Source organism: Grus americana, chromosome 7 (genome assembly GCF_028858705.1).
Source record: "Grus americana isolate bGruAme1 chromosome 7, bGruAme1.mat, whole genome shotgun sequence".
NCBI lineage: Eukaryota > Metazoa > Chordata > Aves > Gruiformes > Gruidae > Grus > Grus americana.
In genome coordinates this window covers 16,585,369-16,611,502 of record NC_072858.1, presented here as the reverse complement: position 1 = coordinate 16,611,502, position 26,134 = coordinate 16,585,369, and the positions used below count along the sequence as shown (strand labels likewise).

Here is a 26,134-nt window from a genome sequence, read left to right as displayed (position 1 = left end):
TAACCTAAATGACAACTTTGATATTTTTTTTTTCCCCCCACATTTTTAAAGTCATAGCAGAACTACATAGATCTTGTAGTATGAGTCATGTGTGTACTTTACTAGATCAATAGTCTCCAAGTTGCTATTAGTCTGGCAGAACACGAGAGAATATATCAAAATGGCAGGAAGATAAATTTAAGAGTAGGTGTAGCTGAAATATGCTGCTCCTTCCCTGGGACCCTGGGAGCTCTGCCTCTCCGGCACATCCCACGTCCTGCCTGGTTCATGAGTTTCCCCCAGAAATGGATGAGATGGTCCAGGGGACAGAGCATCAGGCTGGGTTTTTGCTGCTCTCTTGTGCTTTTTCATCATCTGGGAAAATGGGGCTAATGGTGCTGACATCTGTAAACTGCTTGGCTGTATATGGGTGGAAAGCACTGTGACAAATTTAAGTGTTTAAATGTTACAATTTGTTATTAGGGAAAGACTGAGGTTCAACAAACTGAAAAGTATCGTGGTTGGTTCCAGCATGACCTGCTTGATATTAGCTCCCCGCATGTTCTGGGCAGACAGCACTGCTGAGAGCTGGAGTCAGCTGTGAAAGCCACAGAGTCAAGGGGAGCCTGGGAATAGTGGGAAAGATAGACACCAAGCAAGGCCAGGATGTCTCGGTGCTGAGAGAAGGCTGGACTCATAAGGCTGTGACAAAAGCATGAGAAAATGTGCGTGCACAAAAGCCTCCTTGTGAGTCTTGTGGCTCTGCTATGGGATAATTGCAGTTATCCTGTCTCACCAGGAGCTTTTTGGGGGAAACTGAGGTTATTGCCAGCTTCCTTGTGGGCTTGGGAATAGGAACACCATCAGGTCTGCGCTACACTGGTGATGGTGGTCTCGCCTCATACTGTCACAGGGAGCTGCTCTGCATGTGACAGGCTGCAAATAGCTCCAGCTTTAACATTGCCATGAGATCTTGGGTGTAAACTGTTTAAAATCCTTTGTGGTGAGTCTGGTAGTGACACCCAGGGACAGGCTGTGTTGTTGCTCTCTTGGATTTCAGCATCCTCTAATTTCCAGCAGACTGCCGCTGGTGCTGTGTTTGTGCATGCTGCACCACAAGCTCTGTGCAGGAGACCCGACCGCATCTGAGCGTGCAGGAGCAGACCCCAGATCAGTGCTAAAATCTGCTTTCTTTGCTGTTATTAGAGTTGCCCATAACCTAACCAAGCCAAGGAGACCTTTTCACAGCTACGATGATGGTCTGTGAAACAAAGGTCCCAGCACACCATGCCTAAGACGGGCATGCAGCTGCAGAAGTAGAAATACTGCAACTGGCCTGAAGAAAACACAAATGGAAGTGTGTGTGCGTGTGTGTGAGAGAGGACTAGAAGAAGCAACAGAGCAAGGGTTAAAAGAATGGCCTGTACTGATAACCAAGGATGTGACCGACTGCAGTAAAACTGGGTAAACGCTGACAAATGTGGTATTTGCGACAAGCCCAGCAGCCTGCCCCCTGATAAGCCTCAACACTGACGGCTCATCAGCAGAAGGCATGGGTGCTGTTAAAGCCTCTGCGCAGATGACTCCTTAGGGAAAAAACTGTGCTCCAGTAATAAAAGGATGACAGCAAAGTCATAGCGCATCCTGTGTGCAAGTCGTCCTCCTCTTCCCCCAGCAGGAAGGCAGACTGTGGGAGCTAAGGTACCCAAAATGGGGGGGAGGGGGGGAAAGCGACTAAGCAGCCACCTCTCCTAGGGCTCTCTGAGGATGAGGTAAGCAAGATTTTGAGGCAAAGGGATCACACAGTAGTAACTGCTAGCTCCTAAAGATGGCAAAAGACTTGCTCAAAAAGTTGTAGCTTGCCACTGAGGAGGAACCCAAGAGATGCAGTGAGGTCTTGGCACTGGCACCCTTGGTCCCATCTCACACAGGATCCTGCCAGAGCGAGCTCGGTGCGTGTGAGTATGGGTCAGTGAGCGTGGGTGAGAAAATGTGTGACTGAAACAATTTTTTGAAACACGTATTATCTTCCTGTTCCATAAGGTCTATCAGAGCTACATTAAAAACTACTCTTAAATGAGAAAGATGTGAAACCTTTGTTTATAACTGGTAAGCTCAGCAGAGTTTAAGAAGTTTTTATTTTGGCGTGATCAGTGGTACAAAAATGTAATCGGGTCCAAACTGAGATGTGAGAGGCTCTGAGAGCTGAAAATTACTGGGCAAAAATATCGGACAAAGCAGGAGGGCAAGGAAAGTTGTCAGATGCTGTCAGTGATGGAAAGAGTGAAACTATTCACCAGTCTTTTGCCTTCACTGTTCCCACCCAAAGTAAGTTGACTTTCTGTGTGTCTGTGTGAAGGGTGAGCAGGTCGTGGCCCAGGAGGAGACCCACTGAGTCATCTGAATGAGAGTGGTGTGGGAGCCCAGCCAGTTTATAAATGGATTTTAGAGCTAGGGCTCCCACATCTACTCTGAGGAGACAGCCCCACAGATTTCTCTTTGCAGAGTTACCGTACACCTCCTATTTCTCCTTCAGCCTGCTAGCCCTTGCTTCCATGCTTCATGTCTCTTTGTGAGGCCCCGTCTCTTTGGGATCAAGTCCTGCTTTCAATTAGAGTTATTGTCCTGATGAATATCTGAAGTTTGTGTTATTTTTCTTATGTTTGTTGTTTTCCAAGTTTTATTATTTCCTGTGTAGGATGGTGGTTTCCATAGATACTTTGGACATTATTTATTTGTCCTCCCTGGATGCGCAGTTCCTCCCAATGAATTACAGTGCAATTTGTCACTTCTGCTTGAGGCCTTTGCTCCTTCATCCGTATCAGTGCTATACTGACCATTTTAATGCTGCTGTTCTAACATGTCTCATCATCTTGATATGTTGCCTTGTGCTCTTACACAGCTTTCAATTCGCGTGATAGAACTCCTATCCCAGCCAGTTTTAAATTAAAAAATGGTACATTGCATGTCTATTTTAGGATTTTGTACTGATAATTGTTGGAAACTTTAGCTCAGCTTTTCTCTGCTATGGGTAACTGTTAAACAGAACAGTGTTTTGTTATTTTTGTTCTCCCTCCCCCCTTGAGAAATGTTATCAAAGGAAAAAGTCTGGCAAAGTATTCGGGATTTGTATGGTCCTGTCTGAGAGCTCAGCTGGCACTGACTGGTATTGTTTGAGACAGCTCTCGCATGAGTTTTCTCTCTTTATCCTGTTTCTACCTGGTCCCAGAGGAAAACATATGTCCTGGATTGCAGAGGTAGACGCTAATGTGAGTCACTGTTTGGTATTTAGAAAGCTGACCGCTATCAGTCTTCCCAAATTCTAGCAGAAACCAAGAAAAATCTGGATGCCCCATAAGTTAGCACTTTCTTCTTCAGGGCTCTTCTGCTCTTATCGGGCTATTTAGCGCACAAGCGGGGCTGTTCTGCTGATTCAGCATTGCAAGAAGTGATGTCAGGGCAGCTCCAGGCCACGCTTAAGGAATTGCATTAGTCACGACTTTTCTCTTCAGTTGACTTATAAATTGATTTGTTTTCTTTCTTGCTCCTTTGTCCCAGAGGTGTTAATAAATAACCTTTTCAATGTCCCTGCTCCTGCAGGAGACATGAGGAAGGCAGCCTGTGCTCCTGTGAACTTGCTGGCAGTGCTGCAGCTGGGCATATGAAGACATACAAATTGAAGGCCAAACTACTGTTGATTATAAATGGGTTTTCTTTCCTGTGCCTAATTCCCCCTGGGATTCACTGCATGTACCGGTAATAAATAACCTGAACTTTGGAGATTAACATCCTGTGCCAACCCATTCATCCAGCAAAACTCCTTTGCTGTTTTGTTCCACATTTGCACGAGGCTCCAGCCCTTCCAAGGTGCTCTTCTGACCATGAAAATTCAGATTCATATTTAACTTTTACTTTCCATTACCTTTGCAGCTTCTAAAAAGTATTTCTTCTTACACTCGGGCACTTTTCTGAGGCTTGTGCCCTGCAACAGGCTTTGGTCCCATGTTCTTCCCATTGGTTGTCCTGAAAAATACCACAGGGTAATTTGTTTCCTGCTATTTGAAATGGAAATTGAAGCAGTGTGAGGAACAGAGCATGATATTCATGCCAAATATCATGAGCTGAATTCTCCTCATGGTTTGTGGGAATCCTAGTTATTAAAGCTGACCTCTGAGAAGTCAGTATATTTTTCCGAAAAGCCTAGACAGTGGATGCACTCCTCAGCAGGAGACAGAAACTATCCCAGCTGTTCCCTATGCTGTGCTCTGCAATGAGGAAGGAAGATACCAGTGCTGACAGCCAGAGGTAAGGGGACAAATCTGGAAGTGTTTAACTGGAGAGCAATCTTTTTATGCATGCAGGCTTAACCTTGGCTTACTGAAAGGAGGCAGCGGGGCTGCTGCCCTGCCTGGACAGCAAGGGGCCTTTCGCTTCACCTGCTAGAATTAGTTGCAAAGGGAAGGTCCCTACAGTTTTCCCTGCTGCAAGTGAGTACTATGCATGTTAAGGGTGTAAAAACTCACTGGGTATCTTGCAGGTGTGAGATATGCCAATCTAAAAGAGCAAACACCTGTGCTAGAAATCACACTTGCAAGGGGTGGCAAAATCCAGGTGTAGGCAATATCCCATGTGCAGATGAGCGCAGCAGCAATGGGGCTGCTGGGGAACTTGCATCATCTGTCCCCCCGCATATGGGGCTTCATCGTACAGGGGCTTTGCCAGTGGCTCTGCTGATGCTGCACCAGCCTGGAGCAGTGTTTGTGCTTCTGCAGTTGGTCTCCAATGGTTTTCGGTCCTGAGTGGGAAGTGAAACTTCAGGAGAAAATCTGCGTGCTTTGCTGTGCAGAAATACTTGGGAAGCTCGGGTTCCCGACGGCTGCAGCAGCGCTGGCAGCCGCTCTATTTGCTCATATGTGGCACTTGGGGCAGTCGAGTTGTTTTTTTGAAAGCTGGGGAAGTGAGCCCCTGAAAGCGGTAGTGTTGCTCAATGCAATCACAGGAATCTGTGATTCGAAGAAAAATATCCTTGAGATGTGGTGAGGGGCTTGGTGGCCTCAGCCCCTTCGAGGAAGGAGCGGTTGTCAGTGGAGAAGAGAGGGCATACGGGGAAACTGGTGGCTTACTGGGAGGGCATATTTTGGCACCACTGTAAGCACCCGGGCACAGAGCTGCGGTGTGGCGAGGGGTTTGGATGTGTTTTCTCTGTGGTCGTTTTCCCTGCCAGAACCTCCTGTTGGGAGTAGCAGTATTTACAGCGCTCAGGACTTTGTATTTTCCAGGAAGTTTCTGATCTTGCTGACCCTATGTGGGCTTTGAAGCGGGGGAACGGTTGCTCTGGAGGCTGTTTCCTTTCTCACACATCACCAATCTTCCTATTAAAGCAGTGGCCCTGCTGTCTTTAACAGCAACAATAATAATTAAATAGCTGTACACAATAGCTGCCTGGGGCTGAACTGGGAACAAGCGATCAGAGCAGGTAAAGGTTAGTGCCCGTTATCAGCCAGGATGCCGGAGGCAGAAAAAGGCATTGACTGTCTATATAGAAATGAGGAAAGCTGATATGATGGTGGATTTTAGTGAATGACATGGTAATTCCTCAAAACCGAGGGTGACCATCTCCTAATTTGCAACACAGGAGAAATATATATTGGGCCCACTCTTGATAAAGAAACATTGCTATGAGAGTTGCGGATTATTATACGAGTAATGTAAAGTCAACAAATAATGCCTAGTAGCTCTTAAAATAAGTTATTTCCTGTATTTAAAAATACTTGAGCTGAATCAGCAGAGTATTTAAAATAGATGAATAGGAACGTGAACCGGAAGCAGTCTGTTCACTTCTTATTCTATTCCCCAAAAGCCTTAATCCAACAGTTGAAAGTTATGATAATTGGAAAAATAACAGCTCTGAAAGATGCATGTTTAGGGGGGAAAAAAAGGAAGCTACAATTAATACAAATGTATAGTTGGAAAGTGTAGAAGATGGTCAAAAGCATAAGGAAACGATTATGGCCAGAGATTTAAGAGGAGCAAAGAAGAATGTAAGGATATTGAGCACAAAAGGAAGCTTAGCAGCACTGTTAGCCCATTGCAGGTCAGCATATTAGAACTATCAGTAATAACAGAACTGAAAGATGTCAGTGGTTGATGCTTCTTTTTTTCCTGAAAGAAAAACAAATGTCTTCACTGATGTGATAGCCAAGTATATTCAAGCAATAGCTTAGGTGATAAGCTGCGGGGGGAGGAAACCATCTTGAACTCGCTGGATATTTTCTGATGAAACTTCAAGCTTTGTGGGTAATGGCAGTAAATCTTTTTCCAGTTAAAATTTGGCTTTGATGGGCTGATAGCAAATGAATACCAGAAGTTGCCTGGTAGGAGACTGATGTAACTGATAACAGTTGTTTCTTCTGATTTGAAAACCTCTTTGATGTGTGAGTCCTAAAGAAATGAGCACAAATAGGGTACAGGCTTAGAAGCCCAGTAAACATCAAATAAATGTGAAAATTAACTGTCTAAAGGTCACTGTGCCAGCAGCATCCTGCCACTTGTTGGTTGTATTTGAGAATATTGAGTTTCTTGGTCTGACTGCTGGGATGTAATCCAAAAGAATATCTTCCCGTAGAGAGACTATTTAATGAACAGGCATCGGGAAAGCTTTGGTGGGGACGGCGTGTAGTAACAGGGAGAGGGGCTATGATGCGGGGATGGGCGCAGCGCGAGTGCCTTGCGAAGCAGCCAGGGAGGCTGAGCAGAGCACCCAGCGCTGCCAGGTGCTGTGGGAAGGTCTCCAGAGGGGGAATCTGCTTTGTGAATGGGGGATTTATTGGTGGGGCAGCCCGAGTCGTAGAGGATCCTGCCCAGAACACCCTGGACATCACCCCTCCAGCAGTAAACCCGTGCCGCAGGGCCAATGTAAGCAGGGCCGTGGGACTGCCCCAAGCACAAAGCCCCTCTGTGCCACTTCCGACTGTGCGGGCTGCTGTGGAGAGGGAGAGAAGGGGCCTGTGTGCTCTCCGCTCCTTTGTGTCCGTCTGTCTCTTGCTGCTGCTGCTCAGCTTTTACAGGCTCTAGTACCCGCCAGCTCTCCAGGATTGCTGTGTGGTTTGTTTTGTTTTTTTTTTTTCCAGGAAAACAGGGCTCCTCTAACGTGTCCTGTGCACTTTCCCAGGGTCATATAGAGTTACAGCTCTAAAGGGAACAAAAGGATGAGGTGCTCCCATCCCAAGCAAGGTTTTACGTATGGATAGCATATAGCACGGTGGTTGCCGTGGCTGAATTAGGTCTAGATGCAGCCTGAAGCTTTGCTGAGGGAAGGAGAGAACAGATTTATTCAAATGCAGCTGTATCCCATGAGGAGAGCATATGCATTGCATCGGCCTTTGCTAACAGCATGGCTTATGCTCTTCTTATGCACCCTCTTTTTGCTAACTCCCTGGCTTCTGAACTGAGGAAACAGAGCTGGGAGAAAGTCCAGAAGCCAACCCTGCTCTGAGGCAGGATCAGTTACAACAGCGCTGGCAAATAGAGACTTCATTTGTCTGAAGACAGTTAACGTGTCTCCCTTGCTCTTCTCCTTTTAAACTAAACAATACAATTCCTTCAATCTTTCCTCATAGGTCAAGTTTTTAGACTTCTGATCCTTCTTCTTGTTTTCTTCTGGAGTTTCTCCAAGTGGTCTGCATCTTTCTTGAAAGGCAGTGTCCAAAATTGGGCATAGAACTTCATAGGAGGCTTTACCAGTGTTAGATGGAGGGAAGGGTTACTGCAAGCTGCTATAGCTGCAAGAATGTTTTCTCTGGAAGTGCTACTTAACCAATTGCTCACCACGCTGTCTTTGGGTGGTGGCTATTTTCTAAATATCTTATTTGTTCTTGTCCTTACTAAAGTGAGTTGGATGTTTTCCCTAAGCTCTCCCCTATTTATCAAATTCATTTTGAATTCCAGTCCTATGTGTCAGTGTGCTTTTGCTCCTGACTTGTTATTATTGCAGATATAATAGGCACACTCTTTACTCCATCTTCCAGCTCACTAACACACACGTGTGTGCACATGGCACAAACTGGTTCAAGCACTCTGCCTGGCTGCGTAGCCTAGATCCATATGAGTCTCTTAGGGTTTGAGACTTGTAGGGCTGTGTGATTTCAAAGTATCAAATGTCTCTGAAAGACAGCATCCAAACCCAACATATTACATTGTTTGGATTAGACATTTCAGTGTTTGTACTTCAGCACTTATAAGTATTTTATCTGGAAAAATATAATCCAGTAAATGTGTATTTATAACTGTATATAACACCACAAGGAGGGTCAGAGATCAATCAGTATTTAGTCCGTGATCTTTGCCATATGAATAATTAAAACTTGGAGCAGAGCCTCCCACACTGTTCCACATAACAGCTGTAAAAAGTGATGTAAAATCCGGATCTGGAGCTTGAATTCTGATTTCAGCATGTTCAGTATCTTGCCCTGATATTTCGAAATAAAACCTCTTAAAACAATTCACTTACTGTATATGCATTTTTATGTATATTCTAAGACAAATCTGAGCCTATCGCCAGCCTAAGAAAAGACTTTTCCAATACGTTGGCCTTAAACAGGTGGTTTACATTACTTTGCAGCAATATCTTCTAGATAACTTTGACAAGAGCATGTTTGAATGAAACAGGCAGATGAAGAATGAGTAAGAAGTCAGATGGGGACAGAAAAAATTTCAGAAAAGGGCTGATAAATGAAGCAGTGTGGCTCTTCTGAGTGTTTATGAACTCAGATGCTTGGTTGTGGTGAGTCTGAAGACAGGAGTGCCTTTTAGTTAAGTGTGCCGCAAAACCTGATGTAAGTTTAGCAACCTCACCAAGTGTGCAGTTCAGCCTGATAACATCATGACTACCGAAATGTCATTTTCCCTGAGCAGGTGGATAATGTGCGTGTCCCCTTATCCACCCTGAAGAGCAGCAGCACCGACTGCTGCCATCCCCTTTCCCTGCCATCGCTGCTGGCAGAACTTCATAGACATGAATTCCCACAGTTAGTAAATGTGCACAGGCACCATTGCCAGAGACCCTGTCTACTGACCTCTCTGCTGACCTGGATGATGTTTATCTGCAAGCACCTGCCCTGAGGGATGCTGATTCTGCCCAAGCTGCCCACCCTATGCTGCTGAGCTCGTCACAGGTGCTGAATGCATTCGGGCTGCTGAGGGATTCAGGCACCCTTCAGCCATGGGCTCCTGTGCTATGTCAGCAGGCAGGCAAGCTGTTGCTCCTCGCTTTAAAAATGCAGTGACATCTGACTCATTTCAATCCATATTTTTCCCATTTCTCAGTCTTCAGGTATACCTGTGTCCCTTTGGGTTATAATTCAGTGGCTTCTCAGCACTGCGCTGTGTCTCTGATATGTTTAGGTTCAGGATCTCCGTAGACTGTATTTCCATTTGCTGGGCTACGTGATTGCACGAGCACCCAGCAGCTCTCCCCCAAAGCCTGGACATGTGTTTAGGAAACCAGTTATTGGAGAGACTCCCCACAGACCGCAGCAGCAGCGTGGGTGATCAGCAGCAGAGGTAGCTGCCAGCTGATGGGCAGGATTCGTAAGACGCCGTCTTATTCTCTGTCGTCACTCTGAGCCTCGTGGGCAGCAGGCAGTCTATCTTGGAACTCCCTTTGCTTACAGCGTGAGGCACAGCTAACTTAATGAAATGTGATCAAATGCAGAGTTGCTGGGGTTGCATAGGAGAGGTGCTGGGTTGACTTAGCGCTGGCCGTGATGGTACAGGATCATGTGTCTGAGGTAGTACAGGTCCCCACCTCACTTCATTTAGGCTGGGACTGTATCATCTCCTGGTGAAACGGGTACACTGCTGTGCAAGGCTAGTTTCTTTGTGGCTCTGGTTAGGAATGCTTAAGAAAAATAAAAGCAGATTACTCTCTACGCAAGGAGGGGCTGCTGGATTGCTCAGGTAGATGGAGAAGGCTGGAAAGATAAAAATTCAGAAAGGATCATGGTTTATAAATTGGCTAAGAAAATAAATTTCGGGAGGATTGAGAGTTGCAGAGTTTTGATACAGAGGTGGAACAAAGAGGGAATAAACTGTCAATAAATAAATTAAGGCTGAAAATGAGAATATTTCTGACCATACAGAGGTGTCCTGAGAGCATAAAGGTGACAGTGGGGAGCTGTCTCTTGTCAGTGTGGCACCTGTGCAGTAGAAAAGTGGTGGCCTTGCAGCACAGCCTCTTGTGATCCCTTCTGTAACAGGCTGAGCATGAGCATCCAAAGGAAAGAGCAAACAACTTCAGCTGTTGTGCTAAGCCAGAGCTTAGAACTGTATTTGTATGTATTAGAGGTGAGTCACAATGAGGTTATCTGAACTGAGCATGGCTTTAGACCGTGCACAGCATCTCTCCTTTTCTGCTTGACAATCCTTATTTCGGTCCTGAAACCAGCCTTAGCCTCTCCTTATTGTATCTCTAAAAGCAGCCGGCTGCCTGATTTCTTTTAACATTTGTTGCTAAGTCTTGTTTGGTGAGAAGGGAGCTGGGAGGTGGGCAGCCTGGGCTGTGAGTGACATCTCCTGGCGTGCAGAGCTGCCAGTAACTTAGCATGATTTCAGCTGGAGGAGCAGCTTCCTATTTGCCTTGAGGCTCTGGAAGACACTGGGGACGATCCTGCTTCCTTGCATTCACACAGAGCTGCCTCCCACGCTGGTGCGGTCCTCCCTCGGTTATTCACTGAGCACAACAGGGTTTCTGCAGCAAAACTGCTGTTAGCTGGAGCGGCTGCCAACGTTACTCTCAGTTGATAGCTAGCTCAGTGGCAGAAAAGATATTAGATCTGTTTATGTTCTGGGACCTGCACCAATCGCTGGATGGAGTCAGTGGTAGCCCCTACAAAAAAACCCAAAGAGACCAAAATTAGAAACAGACAGTGATGCCTGAGCAGCTGGGCTGTGCTCCAACATCTGGAGAGTGCTTAATGCCTCTGCAGGCAGGCAGGGCTCCAGTACCAGGCAGCTCTGAGCTATGCCTACTTATGGCCTTACATGATGTTTTTATCACCACTCACAGTGGGCAGAAATCTGTGTCTGGGTTCTGGCTAGGCACAGAGATCATGCCTGCTTCATCTTTAGCTGAGGAAAACTGCTAGTAGAAGAAAAGTCCTGGTGCCTGGCAATCAGAGGTGCTAGAGGGTCAAGTACTGCCCCACTTGGGGGAGACTGAGTGTTTGCCTGGTATTCAGCAACATCAATCTGGAGTGCAAAGGAGCAGGAGTCATCTAGGGAATAAGTTAATTCTTTAGCTGCTGCAGGACCTGCAATTATGTCTAGAGCTGATGGAGGTAACCAAGTGTACAGAAAAGGGATCTTTATCTGGATTTGTAATGTTGTGAGTTTTTTTTAAATAATCAAGTATTCAAGCCTATACTCTTTGAGTACTGTTTGGAAGGTTATTGCTTTGGTAGGCTACCTTCTGGATTATGCTTATCGTTTTGTACTTTTCCTTGTATGAAATGTTTCCACAAAACGCTGCTTGGTAGCATTAGAGTTCACACAGATGGATGCTCTGGTGTGGGATACAGCAATGAAATCACATATTTAGAACCCCCAGAGTCCTGAAAAGTGCTCATGATACTGAGCTGAAATTTAGCAGGCAAAAGTCATGTTCAGGGTTAAGGAAATAAAATGCCTTGGGAAAAAATGACTAATCTCAGGTTGCAGGTGGGATGCAGACAATTATCATTATGCCTCTGCCTACAGACAAGGGATTTCTACAGCTGTTTATTGGAGTGGTCCATTACAGTGAGAAAACTCTTGCTTTGCTGCTAATGATGCTACTTTCAGTGTGGCTGCTGACAAGATACAGCAGACGGACAGTACCCATCACAACAGGAAGTTTGAAACTCTTAGAAATGATGCAAAGTCACCCACCCTTTGTTCCTATGACAGTAAATACCCAACAAAGCTGTTAGTGGTTGCCTCTAGGCGAGATCTCAGAGTAAGGGTGGCAATAATTACATGGATGTGCTGTGCAACTGTCAGCAGCAGTTTCAGTTTTCAAGCGTGCTAGCTTCATATCTATACTGTGCAGCTAATTTTACATTACAGCATCTGTTTGTATTCATTTTTCTAGTGTTAAAATAATTTTTGTTCAACAGACGTGCTCAGTGTTATCCTAACCTGAGCCAACTACTCTCTCCAATAAGAAGAAAAGTCTCCCAGCTGTCATGCTCTGTTGGTTCTAATCGCTTCAAGCCATGAGTTCTGGGTCCTTTTTGAATAAAGCTGTATGAAATGCATTCTTACCTCCTGCTGTCTGGTATGTGCACTAGGCTATTTTTTTAAGCTGCATTCTTGGCAATATTGGCAGTCAAGCATGGTGTGCATCTAACAGACACTCCCAAAATGCAAGCGTAACAAGCTTCCAAATTTCACAGTTAGCCTCAGCAGATTTACACATGAGCGGGAAGAGAGGGAGCACAGAGTTCCAGGTCAGCATTAGGTTTCCAATGGACCTGCCTGCAGGGAGATCTTCAAAACAAATTCTCTTGGCACTTTTAGGTTCCCTTTTCTCTAGATAGGTGGGAAGACATCATTTGTCTACAGTTAGAGATTTCCGGAGATGCGTTGATTCTTTTCACTTGGGCCAACTTCTGAAAACACTTCTGGGATTTTGGGTCATTTGTAAGGTTAGGTAACACTTTGTATAGTTCTGGCATCTGGGACTACCTTTCATGTGAAACGAGTGGTTGGAAGATGAACCTGTTCAGAACTTGAATGCTTTTCATATTTGCATGCGTGATGTGGGGTGCCAGGATGGATTTGGAGCATTGACCCAGTATCACCTGAGGGCTGGAGAATGGCCTCTGGAACTCAAGTTCTGGCATGCAGATGCAGAGCAGGTTCAGTCACCTTACTTTCTTGGAGCATGAAGATAGTTGATCTAGTTGCCTGCACAGAGGTATTGTCACCTTGGATGACCAATAAAGTACTTCTAAACATCTCCTAAAGTATTTGTGTATAAGGAGAAGAGAAATTAGTACCCGTGTGAGCAGTCCAACAATCAGTGGGTTTGAGTATGGAGCATCAGCGCAGGTAGGAATGGATTTCACGTCGCAGTGGGAGCAGGTATGAGCCCTAGAGTGCCAAAGCTAGTTGTTAGTTGTAACTGTTGACTTTACAGCTAGGTTATAAATCTGGAAAATACTTTTGCTGATTCCCTTTCAAGAGCTTTGTGTTGGAAGATGGTATTTTATTAAACAATACCAAAATTGGCTGAGCCTAAGTTGTGAAGTGAGATTTCTACTATATGAAGGAGAATCCAAAGCACAAAAATATCGACACCATCATGCTAGCCAGTAACACACACTGGTATGCGTATATCAGTTCTGAAAGCTCAAATACCATACTGGTTGTGAATTACTTCCATCAACCATAAATGGCTTTTTTTACAGAATCCCACTGCTAACCATGTATTTCAAGCCACAAAAATGTTTATTTGTTAGGTAGGTCAGACCAAATATGTCAGTAACAGTTAAGAAATCAAACTGGCACAAGTTTTGCAAAGCGTGTCGTTTTTAACCATGTTATGCCAATTCTGCAAATACAGACTATTCATAATTTTTTGGTCTTGTGAGAAGTGGCATCAAAAATCTCCATAGAGTTCTTAAATACCCTGTGGCGTGCAGATCATATTTTCTGTATAGCATTGCCAAGGTGCAGGACAGCATTGTGTGAACTGGCTGTCACGTACTGAACTGTTAGTGTTAGACTTCCTACGTGCATTACCAGTGATGAGGATGATGTAAACTGTTATAAACGTTGTAAAAACCTGAAGCACAAAGTATACTAGGACAAAATGTCGCAGGGGTTAAAGCTTTGAGTTCCACAGGTTTATGCTGTTTATATAGCAGCAGTCTGCTCTTTCAGTGTCTCAGTGATTATTAAGCCAAACGCAGAGCTATAGTAGAAGACAGTGTTTGCCTCATACAGGTGTTGTTGCACAGTTGCTCAGTTACCTGCAGGTGTCTCAAGGACAGACGAACCATAAGCTGCATCTTGAAGTGCTCCTTCATCACCACTTGGCACAGGGCAGCCCATGGAGATGTGGCACAGTCCACGAGAGCAAATCTGCAGGACACCAGGGCTGAGCTCTGCCTCTAAGAAATCCCCCATGAGGACGTGGAGCAGGAGATGGGAGCAGGGATGGGCAAAGGCAGATGCTACAGAGAGGAAAGGGACTGCAGGAATGTGCCTGAAGACCTTTGGGTGAGGTAAGATGGGCTACTAGGATAACAACATCCTTTTTCTGCTCTAGTCACAGGTACCAAACCAAAGATGTCCCGGACAAGGAAGATTCTACTCATCCTGGGATTCTTCTCTGCTTTGGCTGTAATTGCTTTAATTGCTGTAGCAGTGACCCAAAACAAGCCACTTCCGAAGAATATTAAGGTATTATAGGCTGGGGTTCTTGTAGGAAAGCAAGCCAAGCTAGGGGGGTGGGTTAGACATGGTGCTCCAGGACACATTGCTGCCCTTGTCTTTAGCCAGACAAGGGCCTTCACGCACCTCGAGTACCACCTTTTAAATCTTCATGGTGATTGGCTTCACAGGGGATCATCTCCTAAGTAGTCCCAGTTTTGCTGCTTTTCTCTCCTCTTGCATCCCTTTGATGGAAACTTTGCATCAAATCGCTACTGAGGAGGGCAATGATACAGCATGTTCCCACAACTGCCAGTTAGCCCGTTCGTTTCTGGTCCCCCCGCGTGTGGAGACCAGCGCACGCTGTGTCTGGTTCGGCGCCTCAGGTGCAATGACAGTTCTGTTTTGCCCACAGTATGGGATTGTGCTGGATGCGGGGTCGTCCCACACTAACCTGTATGTGTATGAGTGGCCAGCAGAGAAGGAGAACGACACCGGGGTGGTGCAGCAGGTGGAGGTGTGTAAAGTCGAAGGTAAGAGGAGAAAAGGGAGCTGTGGAAGGGGCACGGGATGAAGGACAGAGAATGCAACCAAAGGGTGGGGGAGGAGAAACCCAGAGGAAGAGGCCAATAGTGAAAACAGTGTTACATCTGTGAGCTAATGTATATCCCACCACTTCCCACTGGGAGCTGTATGTGCCTGACCTTCCTGGGAAGAAAGCTGGATCCGCTTTCCCCTTTGTTTTTAGGATGCTTGGAAGTGAGTGTTTTTTGGAAAGAACTACACCGAAGAATGTACTTAGATAAATAAAAATGTCTTCATGCAGCTTTGCTGAAGGGCCGATGAACGTCAGGCAGCGAGAGGGGAGGGCATGGTTTGCTCTTTTTCAAGGCCCCTGTGCCAGCTAGGCACTGGGCTTGCAGGCCAAGGTTGCTCAAGTTATGCATGTCCTGGTTTATTTTTTATTCTGTTTAATTGCTGTGTAGCTATTGTATGATTTAGGAAGGCAGAAATAAATTCCAAGGATGCACGTGACAAGGAACAGAGTAGACCATCGTGGATCACTGTGCTTTGGGGAGGAGGAGGAGGTGTTGTCAGAGCCTGCCTGGGGTCTTGTCAGGCCCATCTGCAGCGCAGGGGAGAGCCACGCTGTTACCGAGCTGCTGCAATAGCTGCTTGGTGCTGCAGCATGCCATGCCACGAGCAGCATGCTGAACATATGGCAACCTGGAGCAAACACAGAGTGGGCTTCACTGCTGCCCGTGCAGGCACTGGTCCTGGGGCAGTCCATTCACTGGGAGACACATGGCAGGGAGGGACAATGAATTTTTCTTTGGGTTAGCATGGAAGGGGATGGCTGCAAAACAGTGCTGTAGTGTGCACGTACAATATACAAACAAGTGATATCATCTTTCCCCAGAGAACCCAGCGTAGAGAAGGGTCAGGGATTTTCAGGTGCAGATCCAGGGTACACCCAGGCAGAGCCAGAGATGAGTCTGCAGATGTCCAGGACCTACTAAGCAAATAACGTGCCTTACTGCAGCCCTCATTGTGAGTTCACAGTCCGCTTCCCGGAGAGCGGGTAGCGGGTGTTGGGTGCTGTGGCCACCCCTGCATGCATCAGGCTTAGTTAGTGCTGTAGGATTTCTAAAAGTGAGAAATGGGGTGGTTGAATCTGGTGTCGCTTCCTGTGATAGTGATACGGTTTAACACAACTGCTCACAACAGCACTCTGGGGTTATGCTTGGAGTTTGAGCAGTGAAATGTCCTCATTTCTTGCAGGCCCTGGGATCTCAGGTTACTCCCATGACACTGAGAAGGCAGGTCCCTCTCTGACACAGTGCCTACGACAAGCAGAAGAGGTGATTCCCTCAAAGCAGCACCAAGAGACACCCGTCTACCTCGGAGCAACTGCCGGCATGCGGCTTCTCAGGTACTGCAGGGCTTGTCCCCTTCTCCTGCAGCACTGTGCCTGGGACCACCATGGATGCTCAGTGGGGGCCTCTTGAGAAAAGTCCTTGGAAATGCTGTCAGCTCACACTTTGCCCAGATACCCTCTTCTGCCACCGGCCTCTAAGCCCCAAGTCTCCCTGGGCTCTTCCCCTGCTTGCCCAGCAGGTCTATTTCCACTCACTCCTACCTTCCATCATCTCCAGCACCCACACGTAGCGCAGAGACACCAGGAGGGTAGCAGTGCCCAAGCTGATGCTCAGGGGATGCTCAGACATCTCCCACAGTCTGGTATTAGGCTTGACCAGGATATTTTGAGCCAAATCATGTTGTGACTCTCCACATACCTTGACTCAGCCTGAGATCATCAAAGCTGAAATAACTTTATAATTGTATCCTCCTTTAGTTCCAATTTGTGATTTTCATGGGGATGCTCCAGACCTCTTGCCTGGCTGGGCCAGGGAGCTGATCCTATGTATGTATTGCCTGGGAAACCTCCCTGGGGATACCAGAGGGCATGGATTTCTTCTATAATGGTGATGGCGAAGAGTGAGAGGGATCTCCATGGTGCAGTCTCTACCAGAGCACGTGGTCCAGGAGAGCAAGAGAGCTCTGGTCTCTGCTCCAGGTACCACTCTCAGCTGCAGGGTCTGTGAGTGTCAGAGCTGGAGGCAGCTGCGCTGTCAAGGTGTGACAGAGAGGGACGTGGCCAGTTAGAGCTGAATGTACCCATATCAATGACTGTTCTGTTATAATTAACACTTGGTGGGGAGTTGCAGCCTGGCTACTCAGACTAAAGCCCGTGGGCTGCAGAGAACTGTCAGCCAGAGTCACTCCATCCTTTCTTCCATTCATCCAGCTTGGAGAATAAAAGTGCAGCTGACAAAGTCTTGTCCTCAGTAGAGAAGACACTACGCTCAGCTCCCTTCAACTTCCAGGGTGCCAGAATCATCAGTGGTCAGGAAGAAGGAGCCTATGGATGGATCACCATTAACTACCTGCTGGGCAATTTCAAGCAGGTACTGTATCAACAAGTCCATATTTGAATCACCGGCTTGCAGTACTCTGTAAATCATGCCTTGCAGGAGGGTGTCACAGGCAGTATCTTCCCTTGTAAGCCATTTACCAGAGATCAGGAAGCTGCACATCTTGCCTCAGCAACTACTGTTGAGTATGTCCTAATACCAATAAGTATCAGGATGTACCACTGTAGTCAGGCTTCAAGCATTGAAATAAAACGCTGGCATCTTTGATTAACTTTGCTTGAATACAGCATCCTCCTCACTTCCTGATCTAAAATATTTCTGTGCCTGCAAAGCTTGACAATGATTCTTTACTATTGAGCTTATAAATCATTTGGGAGTTGAAACAGTAAGTGGACTGGTTTTTTTGCATAACAGTTTTATTGGATTTCATATTCTTAGTCCTCCTGCGAATACTCAGACATAATCCATCTTCTCCTTTTCCAAGCCTGCATCTTGTGTCTTGTTCCAGCTTTCATCTCATGCCCCTCTTCAGGTCTTCCTGCCTTTCCTGTGTTCTGTGCCTCTGCTTCTGTCCTCATAGGTCTTTTTCTTCTTTTTTGCTCCCAAATAGATCTTCTCCATACCTTATGTATCTGGTTTACTTTGGGGTTTTTTTGTTTGTTTGTTAAAGTCTGGCTGGACAAAACTTCTACATTCCCTGAAATCCATAAGTGAGACATCAGGAGCACTAGACCTCGGAGGAGCATCAACACAGATTACTTTTGTACCAAATGAAATCTCTTCTGGGTCCCCAGACAACCTGCTCTACTTCCGTCTCTATGGCAAGGCTTACCAAGTATACACGCACAGCTTTCTCTGCTATGGGAAGGACCAGGCTCTGCAACAGAAACTGGCCAGGGACCTACAGGCAAGTACATCTATCTGTAATTTCAGGTGGAGATCCTGGACCCTCCCAGTTTTGACATACTGGTGCTGTAAAAGTTGCAGTGTCCCAGCTAAATGTCTCATCCCTTAGTCTGGGTTTGGCAAATGGCATTATCCTCCATAAAGACTGGGCAGATGTCCAAAGAGATGAGAGTCAATGTTTTCAAAAGTACTACCAATTTGAGGTGCCTTGATTCTTGGGCATGGGATAGCAGGAGTACTGTGCTTGACTGAAGTACTTGGGGAAGGTGATGTTTCACCATCTCTGAGAATCCCAAATCAACAGCAGCTTCACAAAATGTGGATGAAAGTAACTTGCCCCGGGTCCTCCAGGGAGGCTGTGGCAGTACCCACATATCCCAAATCACAGCCAATGCCTTAAACCATCCTCTTCACTTTGACCCGATGTGTGTATCTTGGTGTGATGTACTGTGACAAGTGCCTTGTGGCCACCCTTCCTTGTGACCCTTTCCCAGAGTGCTACTCTAGAGTGAAGTGTAACACCTTGGGTTGATCTTACTTTCAGACCGTGGACAACAGCAGCCTCCTTGATCCATGCTTTCACAAGGGGTATCAGAGGACTATAAATATAAGTGACCTCTTCAAAACTCCTTGTACATCAGCCAAGAAAAAGGAATTCCCTTTCAGCCAGCTGTACTTACAGGGAGGGGGTGATTATCAAACGTGCCGAAGAAACATCCAGAAACTCTTTAACAAAACCAGTTGTCCTTACTCCAGTTGCTCCTTCAATGGCATATACCTACCTCCATTACAAGGGGATTTTGGGGTAAGTCTTCACATTCTTCAACTCTCTATAACCCACAATATCAGAAGGGCAGAAACTCAGAGTAATGCTAGAGTGTATTCTCCATGGCTGGGGCAGGATTCATTTACAAGATGGCTTTTTGGACACATAACTACAAAAATGGTGCTGCGCTTGCTGTGTAAGAGCTACCCCAGTAAATACTAGTCTACTGTGCTGTTCCCATTCTAACCCATCTCCTTGAGGTGCTCCATTTACTGATTCATTTTTCAAGCAGTCCTTCCTGATGGCGAGCACCAGAGGCAGGAGCACCTGCTGCAGGCCATGCACGATACACTGCTCCAGCAAACCTTGTTTCCTGAAGTCAATAGTGGTACAAGATCTGAAATTCATCCAGAAGTGTGTGAGCACTACTGTCAGCTCACCTGACAGCTTCCCAGATGTGATAAGGAGACAGTGCACACTCTGAACGCACATCATGTGTGACACCACACTGAATATCAGTCCTAAAGCTGGAAGACTTCAGTGGCTGTGAGGCTTTCTGGGGAAACTGTTAATACTCCCTTGCCCTGTTCATAAACTGCCCCCTACCTATCAGCTATTGGCTGTGGTCAGAGATGGGTTTTCTGCACTTTGGATTATACGCTGGGGCTGTGTACACTCCTTTCAGACCATCACCTCTGCTGTTTGTGGCAATATTGGCTGCACACTCATCTCATTCTATTGCCAAAATGGGATCACGGTTGTGATGGCAAGCAGTGTTCACCATGTGCCACTCTGGCACCAGGGCATAGAGGCGAGGGATTTACTGAAGTTCTTCAGGATACTGTGGCCAGTGAAGTTCCTGCCTTCACCTTCCTTTTGGGGTCCTTAGCTCTCATCAGCTCTTGGTGGCAGAGTGACATCAGTCTCGAAAATATACCTACTTTTGTGCGTGTGATGTTGCTTCTTATATTTCTCTATCTGTAAATAAAGCCATTTTCTTTTGTAGGATTTCCACTGTCCTGCTCATGCTGAGGGCCAGTCAGGTTAAAATATTCTTTCTCTTTCAGGCTTTTTCTGCTTTCTACTTTGTGATGAACTTTCTGAACCTGACCAGTGAACAAAGCCCCGTTGCCCTGGACAAAGTGGCCAGCGCCATTCAGAGCTTCTGTGCCCGGCCTTGGCATGAGGTGAGCAGTGCTTGTGGCAGTGGGCTGAGGCCGCCGGGTGGCAAGAGCTGCTGATATTTTTCTGTAGGATAAATTGTTGAGGGTAACTTCCAAGGCAAGAGGGGGAAGATCCCCCCAGCACCTGCAGTGAATGCTCAGGCGCAAGCTGGAGCAGTGGAAAGCTGTGTTTAAGACTGGTAACTTCTTCCCTCCCTAGGTGAAGACAGCGTATCACCAAATAAAAGAAAAGTACCTGAGTGAATATTGCTTTTCTGGAGCCTATATCATCTCTCTCCTGGAAAATGGCTACGAATTCACTGAAGAGAACTGGCAAACGATCCACTTCCTTGGAAAGGTGTGTTTCGTGGTGGGGAGGGCTCTACCCCAGCAGGTAGCTGTAACCTCTGCTGCACAGCCTGGCCCTTTTTCCCTGGGGTGCCACTGCCCCAGCAATGCTGCAAGCAGCCCCTGCACCTCCCAGCACTGATTCTGCTCCTCTCCCATTTCAGATCGGCAGCAGCGATGCGGGCTGGACCCTGGGCTACATGCTGAACCTGACCAACATGATCCCCGCAGAGGGGCCCGCTCTGCCCCCTCTTTCCCACGGCAGCTACGTGGGGCTGATGGTGCTGTGCTCCCTCGTGCTGGCATCCGTGATCCTGTTTGCCTGGCTTCTCTTCCACAAGCCCAAGTGCCTGCAGAAGGGGATTGTTTAGGAAAAACCTTGGGGGGAGAGGGGCCATGTCACCCTGTCCATTCAGGGCTAGGAGACCCCGGCACAGCAGAGCCCCTCTCACCTCTCACTGAAGCTACTGACTCTGTAGAACAAGGGCATTTATTTCTTCTGACTCACACTTGCACTGACAGACGTTGGGACATCAGGCTTGCCACCTCTCTCTGCCAAGGACAGACAAGCAGGTGTCCCCTCCTTGAATGGGTCGTACTTTCATTCAATGAAACTTTGCTGCTTGTTGGTCTTTGCCTTGTGGACAGCATTATAAAGAGAAAAGCGGCAGCAATCTTTGGGAGCCGGTGCTCCTGCAAGGGTAATCTCAGGGTCACACATCCCACTGAGCTCTTGGGAGCGATCACACACAGGGTGATCCTGCTATTCCTCTGCTGAAGCTGTTCCCGAGAGCCCTTCCTGCAGGGAAACTGTACCAGCACACCTTTGCTCGCCTCCCCACACCCTGAGCCCTCGCAGCCATACAGCTGGGTATGGCCACCTGCACCTGGCTGGTCCCCAAAGGCTGGCCAGGCTCCCAAATGCCACTCTGGAACAAGAAGGGATAAGGATGAAGAAACTGAGCGTGCTGGTGGTCATCAGCCCTTAGCTGGGCAATGGTGGCTGTCTGCTCCTTTCGCAAGTGGCAAGAAGCCTCTTTCCCACGTCTTCCTGATGTTGTTGCTGGACCAAAGCTGGCTCGCTGTTATGCTGAGCCTTTTCCATGTCCCTAGGGTACATCAAGACACGAGTTCCCAGCCAAGCATTGCTGATTTTTGTAGGAACAGCTCATATTGGCCAAGGATCCTTGACCAATAGCGAGTGCTTATGCCTACAGAGACTCTGGTGTGATTAGCGTGCCTACAGGTATACACCCACTAAAGCAATCCAGCATCACTGTGCTGATCATACAGCAGCCTCTAATCTAGGGAAAATGTTGATTAGGTCATGTTTCTTTATAAATAGACAGCTGGCAGCAGTTAACAAGCATGAGAATGCACAGATTTAACCACTCTTTCCACCAGCAAAATCAGTGAAAATTTGCCTTTCCTTCCCTCATGGCTTAGGCTTATCCCATGAGCATAAGACACAGGGCTTGTGAGTACACATACTGAAGCCCATCTTCTAGCACACAACTAGGGTGATGCCACTGATCAGGTTTACGAATTGCTTGCTTCCATTTTCCATTCCCTGGTCCAAAAAAGAAGAGAGGTAAGTCAGAAACCAATTTTTATAAAACACTTAGAAACCACTGATGCCTGTCTACCTCCCATGAAATCTCAGAAATCTCTTCTCCTAATGACCTGTAAGTGCTGGAGGCCAAAAGAAAGCAGATGTTGTGGAGAGAAAGGCATGGCATACACACACCTTCACCTGTTTTCCCAAGTAAAGCTGTAGAAGGCATGGAGGGGATCAGGATGTGCAACCCCAAAAGCGCCTTCTCCTTTAGGCAAGCACAGACATGGAGCTCGGGGTTTTCATGCTCTCCCAGCCTGTCCCTCTGCACAGTGCAGGCTGGACAATGTGCCCCAGTTATTTCTACTTCATGTCTGGAAGTAGGAGCATTGAAGGACCTAAAGGTAAGGGAAAAATCTACCCTGTCTTGTGGTAAGATCTTTGGGCAGTTCATTGTTCTTCCAAAAATCTGTGTCTTATTTTTGCTCTGCATTAGCTGGCTTCAGTTTCTGTTGGATCTTGTTCTGCCCATTTCAGAAAAACTGAGTAACTCTATCAAAATCCCTTTTTCCTTGTTGGTGCTTGCAAGTCATCATTGTATCATATTAAATAGTTTGATCTTCAATCTGCAAAGCACTCTGTGCTGACCTCACTCGTAGCTCTTGACTCCACTTGACTAACTTTGAAAATTTTTACGTCTTTCTGAAACTTGGACACCAAAATTTTCAGCAGTGAGTGGTAGTAGATTCCCTAATAACGTATATAAAAATAACACCCTTTGGTTTTGATCTATACTTTATGTTCCCCATTTGTATATCTCAGGGTCAGGTCAGCTCACTTAAGAGAAATTTTGGGGGGTTTTTTGTCCAGTTGGAATACTGCAACTTGGCCTTTTTTTCCAGTCATTGTATTCCAGAATGGCCACTGTCTCACACTGTTCATCACTGTCTCTTAACATGAGCCACTTTGCCTTCCATGTGGCTCCACTTAAACACATACCATTCAAAGAATATTCCCCCAAGCCAGTGATCCAGGTCAACCTGCAAATGACTGTTTGTCCATTGACCAGTTTTTGTTTTATCTGCAAATACAATGAGATGTTGAAATTCATCTAGAGATGGAGTCTTCCTTCTGTTATTTTCAGCAAAGATAGGTAGATGAGAGATTAACAGTAGTTCTTGGTCACAGCTGGAAGGTATGCAGGAGGAGCATGTGATCAGAGCTGCATTGGGTCCCCAGTCAGCCCCACTTGCAGCACACCCTGTCCCGTGCCACCTTCCTTGCATATGGAGTCTTCATAGCAAAGCAGGTGCCCCGGAGAAGCTCCCCAAGTGAGCTGGTGCACCCTTCCTCCCCATGAACAGTGTGGAAACCTGCAGGATGATAATTCCCCTCCTGAGACCTCGGGAATCTGACAGCTGCCTAGTTGTGTCCACGATGCAGGAACTGGCAGATCCATTGGGACATTTCAGAAATTGATGCAGAAACCATGTGTGGAAGTTGGTGTGGAGAGAAAGCCTGTGCCAGTCTGCTCTTCTGGTCCCTGCTAAGGGGTTATGCCAAAGGAAAAGGTCAAATACGGAACCTGGGAGAAGAGCTTTAGCAATGTTTTGTATCTTTATTGCAAGTCCCATAGCGTTAATATTGTTAGCTCTTGATTCTAGAGTCAGTGATCAGCTGGTATCTTTGCTTACTCCCTCCTGCCTGCCTTCTCTTGTTTGGTTTGGGTTATGGGGTTTTCTTAAAAACATATAAATGTGACTTGAGTGCAACCTAAAGGCCCCAAACTAAGATAAATACAAAATGTTACATTATTTTTAAACCTTATGACTTTTAGACCGCATATATGAGCCAATCTCTCCAGAACTAGAATTTCTAAGGTGACACCAGACATGCCATTTAAAAATCACTTGAGCAGGCTGAGGGTCCAAGAATTGGTTGGCTGAAGGCATTCTATCAGGGTGAAGCCCTTGCATATCACTGGCTGTATTTGAACCTTCCCAGAAAAGCATATGATTTTTTTCCCCCATTTTTCCTGCTATTGCAAGACTTTATCTATGGAGGCTACTAAAAATCTTTCATCAAAGAGTTCAAGTTTAATGAACATTCATTTCTTTGCTTCTGTGCTGTATCTGACCCAGCTGTATTCAGCTCAATTTTGTGTTCCAGAGTCGCCCAATGCGTACATGAAGACCATTAATGATAGTGGGTGGAATTTCCAAATATGTCAGTATAATATGGTGTCACTTTTCTTGTTAATGCAGTTGATCTGCCTCACTGATAATTATCTGTGCCTTATTTCTGATTTGATAGCTTCTGGCTTTAATTTCCAGCCACTGGCTTCTGTACAGTTTTGCTCTTATGGGTTAAAGCATCTTTTAACACCACATGTACTTGTCTTGCAAATATTTATTCACTGATCAGCTCTGCTGGGCTGCCAAGACTCCAGACCTTGGTGTCTCCCATTTTGCCACAGGAAGCCCTGAGATGTGGTGCAGCAAGATGGGATGAGTGTCTCCGGTTTGGGTTCAAATGTTTAGTGGTCCGTTTTTGGGAAGGTTCCTTGCAGGGGGATTTGATAGCTTTGTAGGGTGCGGGAGCAGCCTGGTCTCTCTGAGACTGATGACTTCCACGAGCTCTCTCATGTTCACCCCGGTGTCAGGTCTGAGAATAAAACTATCAGTGAGGCTGAGATTTTCGGGGGTCAGAAAAGAAAGCCTGGGTGCCTGCAGCACACTCGCCTCTTGCAGAAAACCACCAGTCTCCACCACAGGCTCTAAGTGCCCTTCACTCTCCTCCCTGATACAGCCAGCTCTCCTCTGTGCACGGGCTACAGCTGATTTCTCTGGCCCTGCAGCAAACCACAGTGGAACCTCCACTTGGAAGAAAGCTCTCGGAAGTGGGGCCATCACCTCTGCGGTGAGAGACTGATTTGCAGTGTTGGTGCTGGCTGGGGCTCCTCAGCTTCTCCAAGAGCAGCTCTCAGCTGGATGTGTGCCCCCTTCTCATCTGTCCCAATTCTTCCCGTGCTCTGTGCCAGGGGGTACGTGCAGGCTCTGCAGGGCTGATGGCTGTGTCATGGGGCTCAACAGCCTGTTCAGGAGGGGCTGGGGGACACACACGGAAGACAACAGTCCCTGCCACCCGGGCCACATGCTTTCTTTTTGCAGCTCAACCCTGAAGAAATGGATCTTTGTTTTGATGCACGCACAAATCTCTGTAACCTTATCTCAATAAAGGCTTCTGAACTGATGCCAGAAAAGTTTTTGCACTGTTTTCCAGAAGGTGGGAACTCGCCAATAGTGGAATGGAGCTTCTGGCACTAAACATGGAAAAGTCCTGAGATGGGATTTCCTCTCTTGCCAGTTCCCTGCTGTTCTCCTGGATCGCATCTGCAGTTCCCAGTGGATGGGCAGCATCCCCTCCTGGCAAGAAAAGGCACTGTGGTCCTTCCCAGGCTCTGGGCACCTCACACGGGTGGCCTCACTCCTGGGAAAGCTGCTAGTACCCAAACCCCATCTTCCCTTGCTTTAGCTTCCCCCTGACCTCCCCCAAGCAGCTTGTTCTGCCCTATTGTGCACCGGATGGCTGCAGTCCTCCGTCCTCGTTTTCCCTCTCCCTCCCCCAGTCAGCACCACTGGCATCGTGCTGGCACTTCAGCTCCCCCAAAACAGGTGAAGGACAGGGGCCTGTGCCCCTCATTCATGGGGCCATGCGGCTGCGTGCCTCTGCGTGCAGCCACAGCTGTAGCTCCGCCAAGGCAAACATACTTGTCACGGCTCATCATTTTTCTTTCAGCGCACACTCTCTCTAGTTTGCTTGTTCTTATGGCTCTTAGCTTGAACTTTCCTCAATTTTTCCAGTCTTCCTCTGGTAACAATGCGGCCAGAATTAAAACAAATGCACCAGGTGGAGTCTTTCCACAGCTGGCTCTGGAGGGATTGGCTCCTTGGTGCCTGTGACCCTCAGCCATGGAATGATGTGAGGGACGGGGCTCGCATTCACATTCCTCTCTCTCTCGCCACTGTGGCACAGCACGTTCCTGCTCGCCCTCTTTCTCCTACTG

General features: G+C 46.8%; 1 protein-coding gene across 1 annotated transcript in view; it reads left to right on the top strand.

Moving 5' to 3' along the window:
- Positions 1-25,320, top strand: part of ENTPD1 (ectonucleoside triphosphate diphosphohydrolase 1) — a 33,799-nt gene extending 8,479 nt beyond the window's left edge. The window contains exons 2-10 of the mRNA XM_054832257.1: positions 14,291-14,424; positions 14,810-14,927; positions 16,177-16,327; positions 17,204-17,363; positions 18,001-18,237; positions 18,781-19,041; positions 20,070-20,189; positions 20,386-20,523; positions 20,678-25,320. Coding sequence (XP_054688232.1) covers positions 14,291-14,424; positions 14,810-14,927; positions 16,177-16,327; positions 17,204-17,363; positions 18,001-18,237; positions 18,781-19,041; positions 20,070-20,189; positions 20,386-20,523; positions 20,678-20,884 — 1,526 coding nt within the window. The 3' untranslated portion in view covers positions 20,885-25,320. The remainder of the gene's footprint in view (positions 1-14,290; positions 14,425-14,809; positions 14,928-16,176; positions 16,328-17,203; positions 17,364-18,000; positions 18,238-18,780; positions 19,042-20,069; positions 20,190-20,385; positions 20,524-20,677) is intronic.
- The last annotated feature ends 814 nt before the right edge of the window (positions 25,321-26,134 follow it).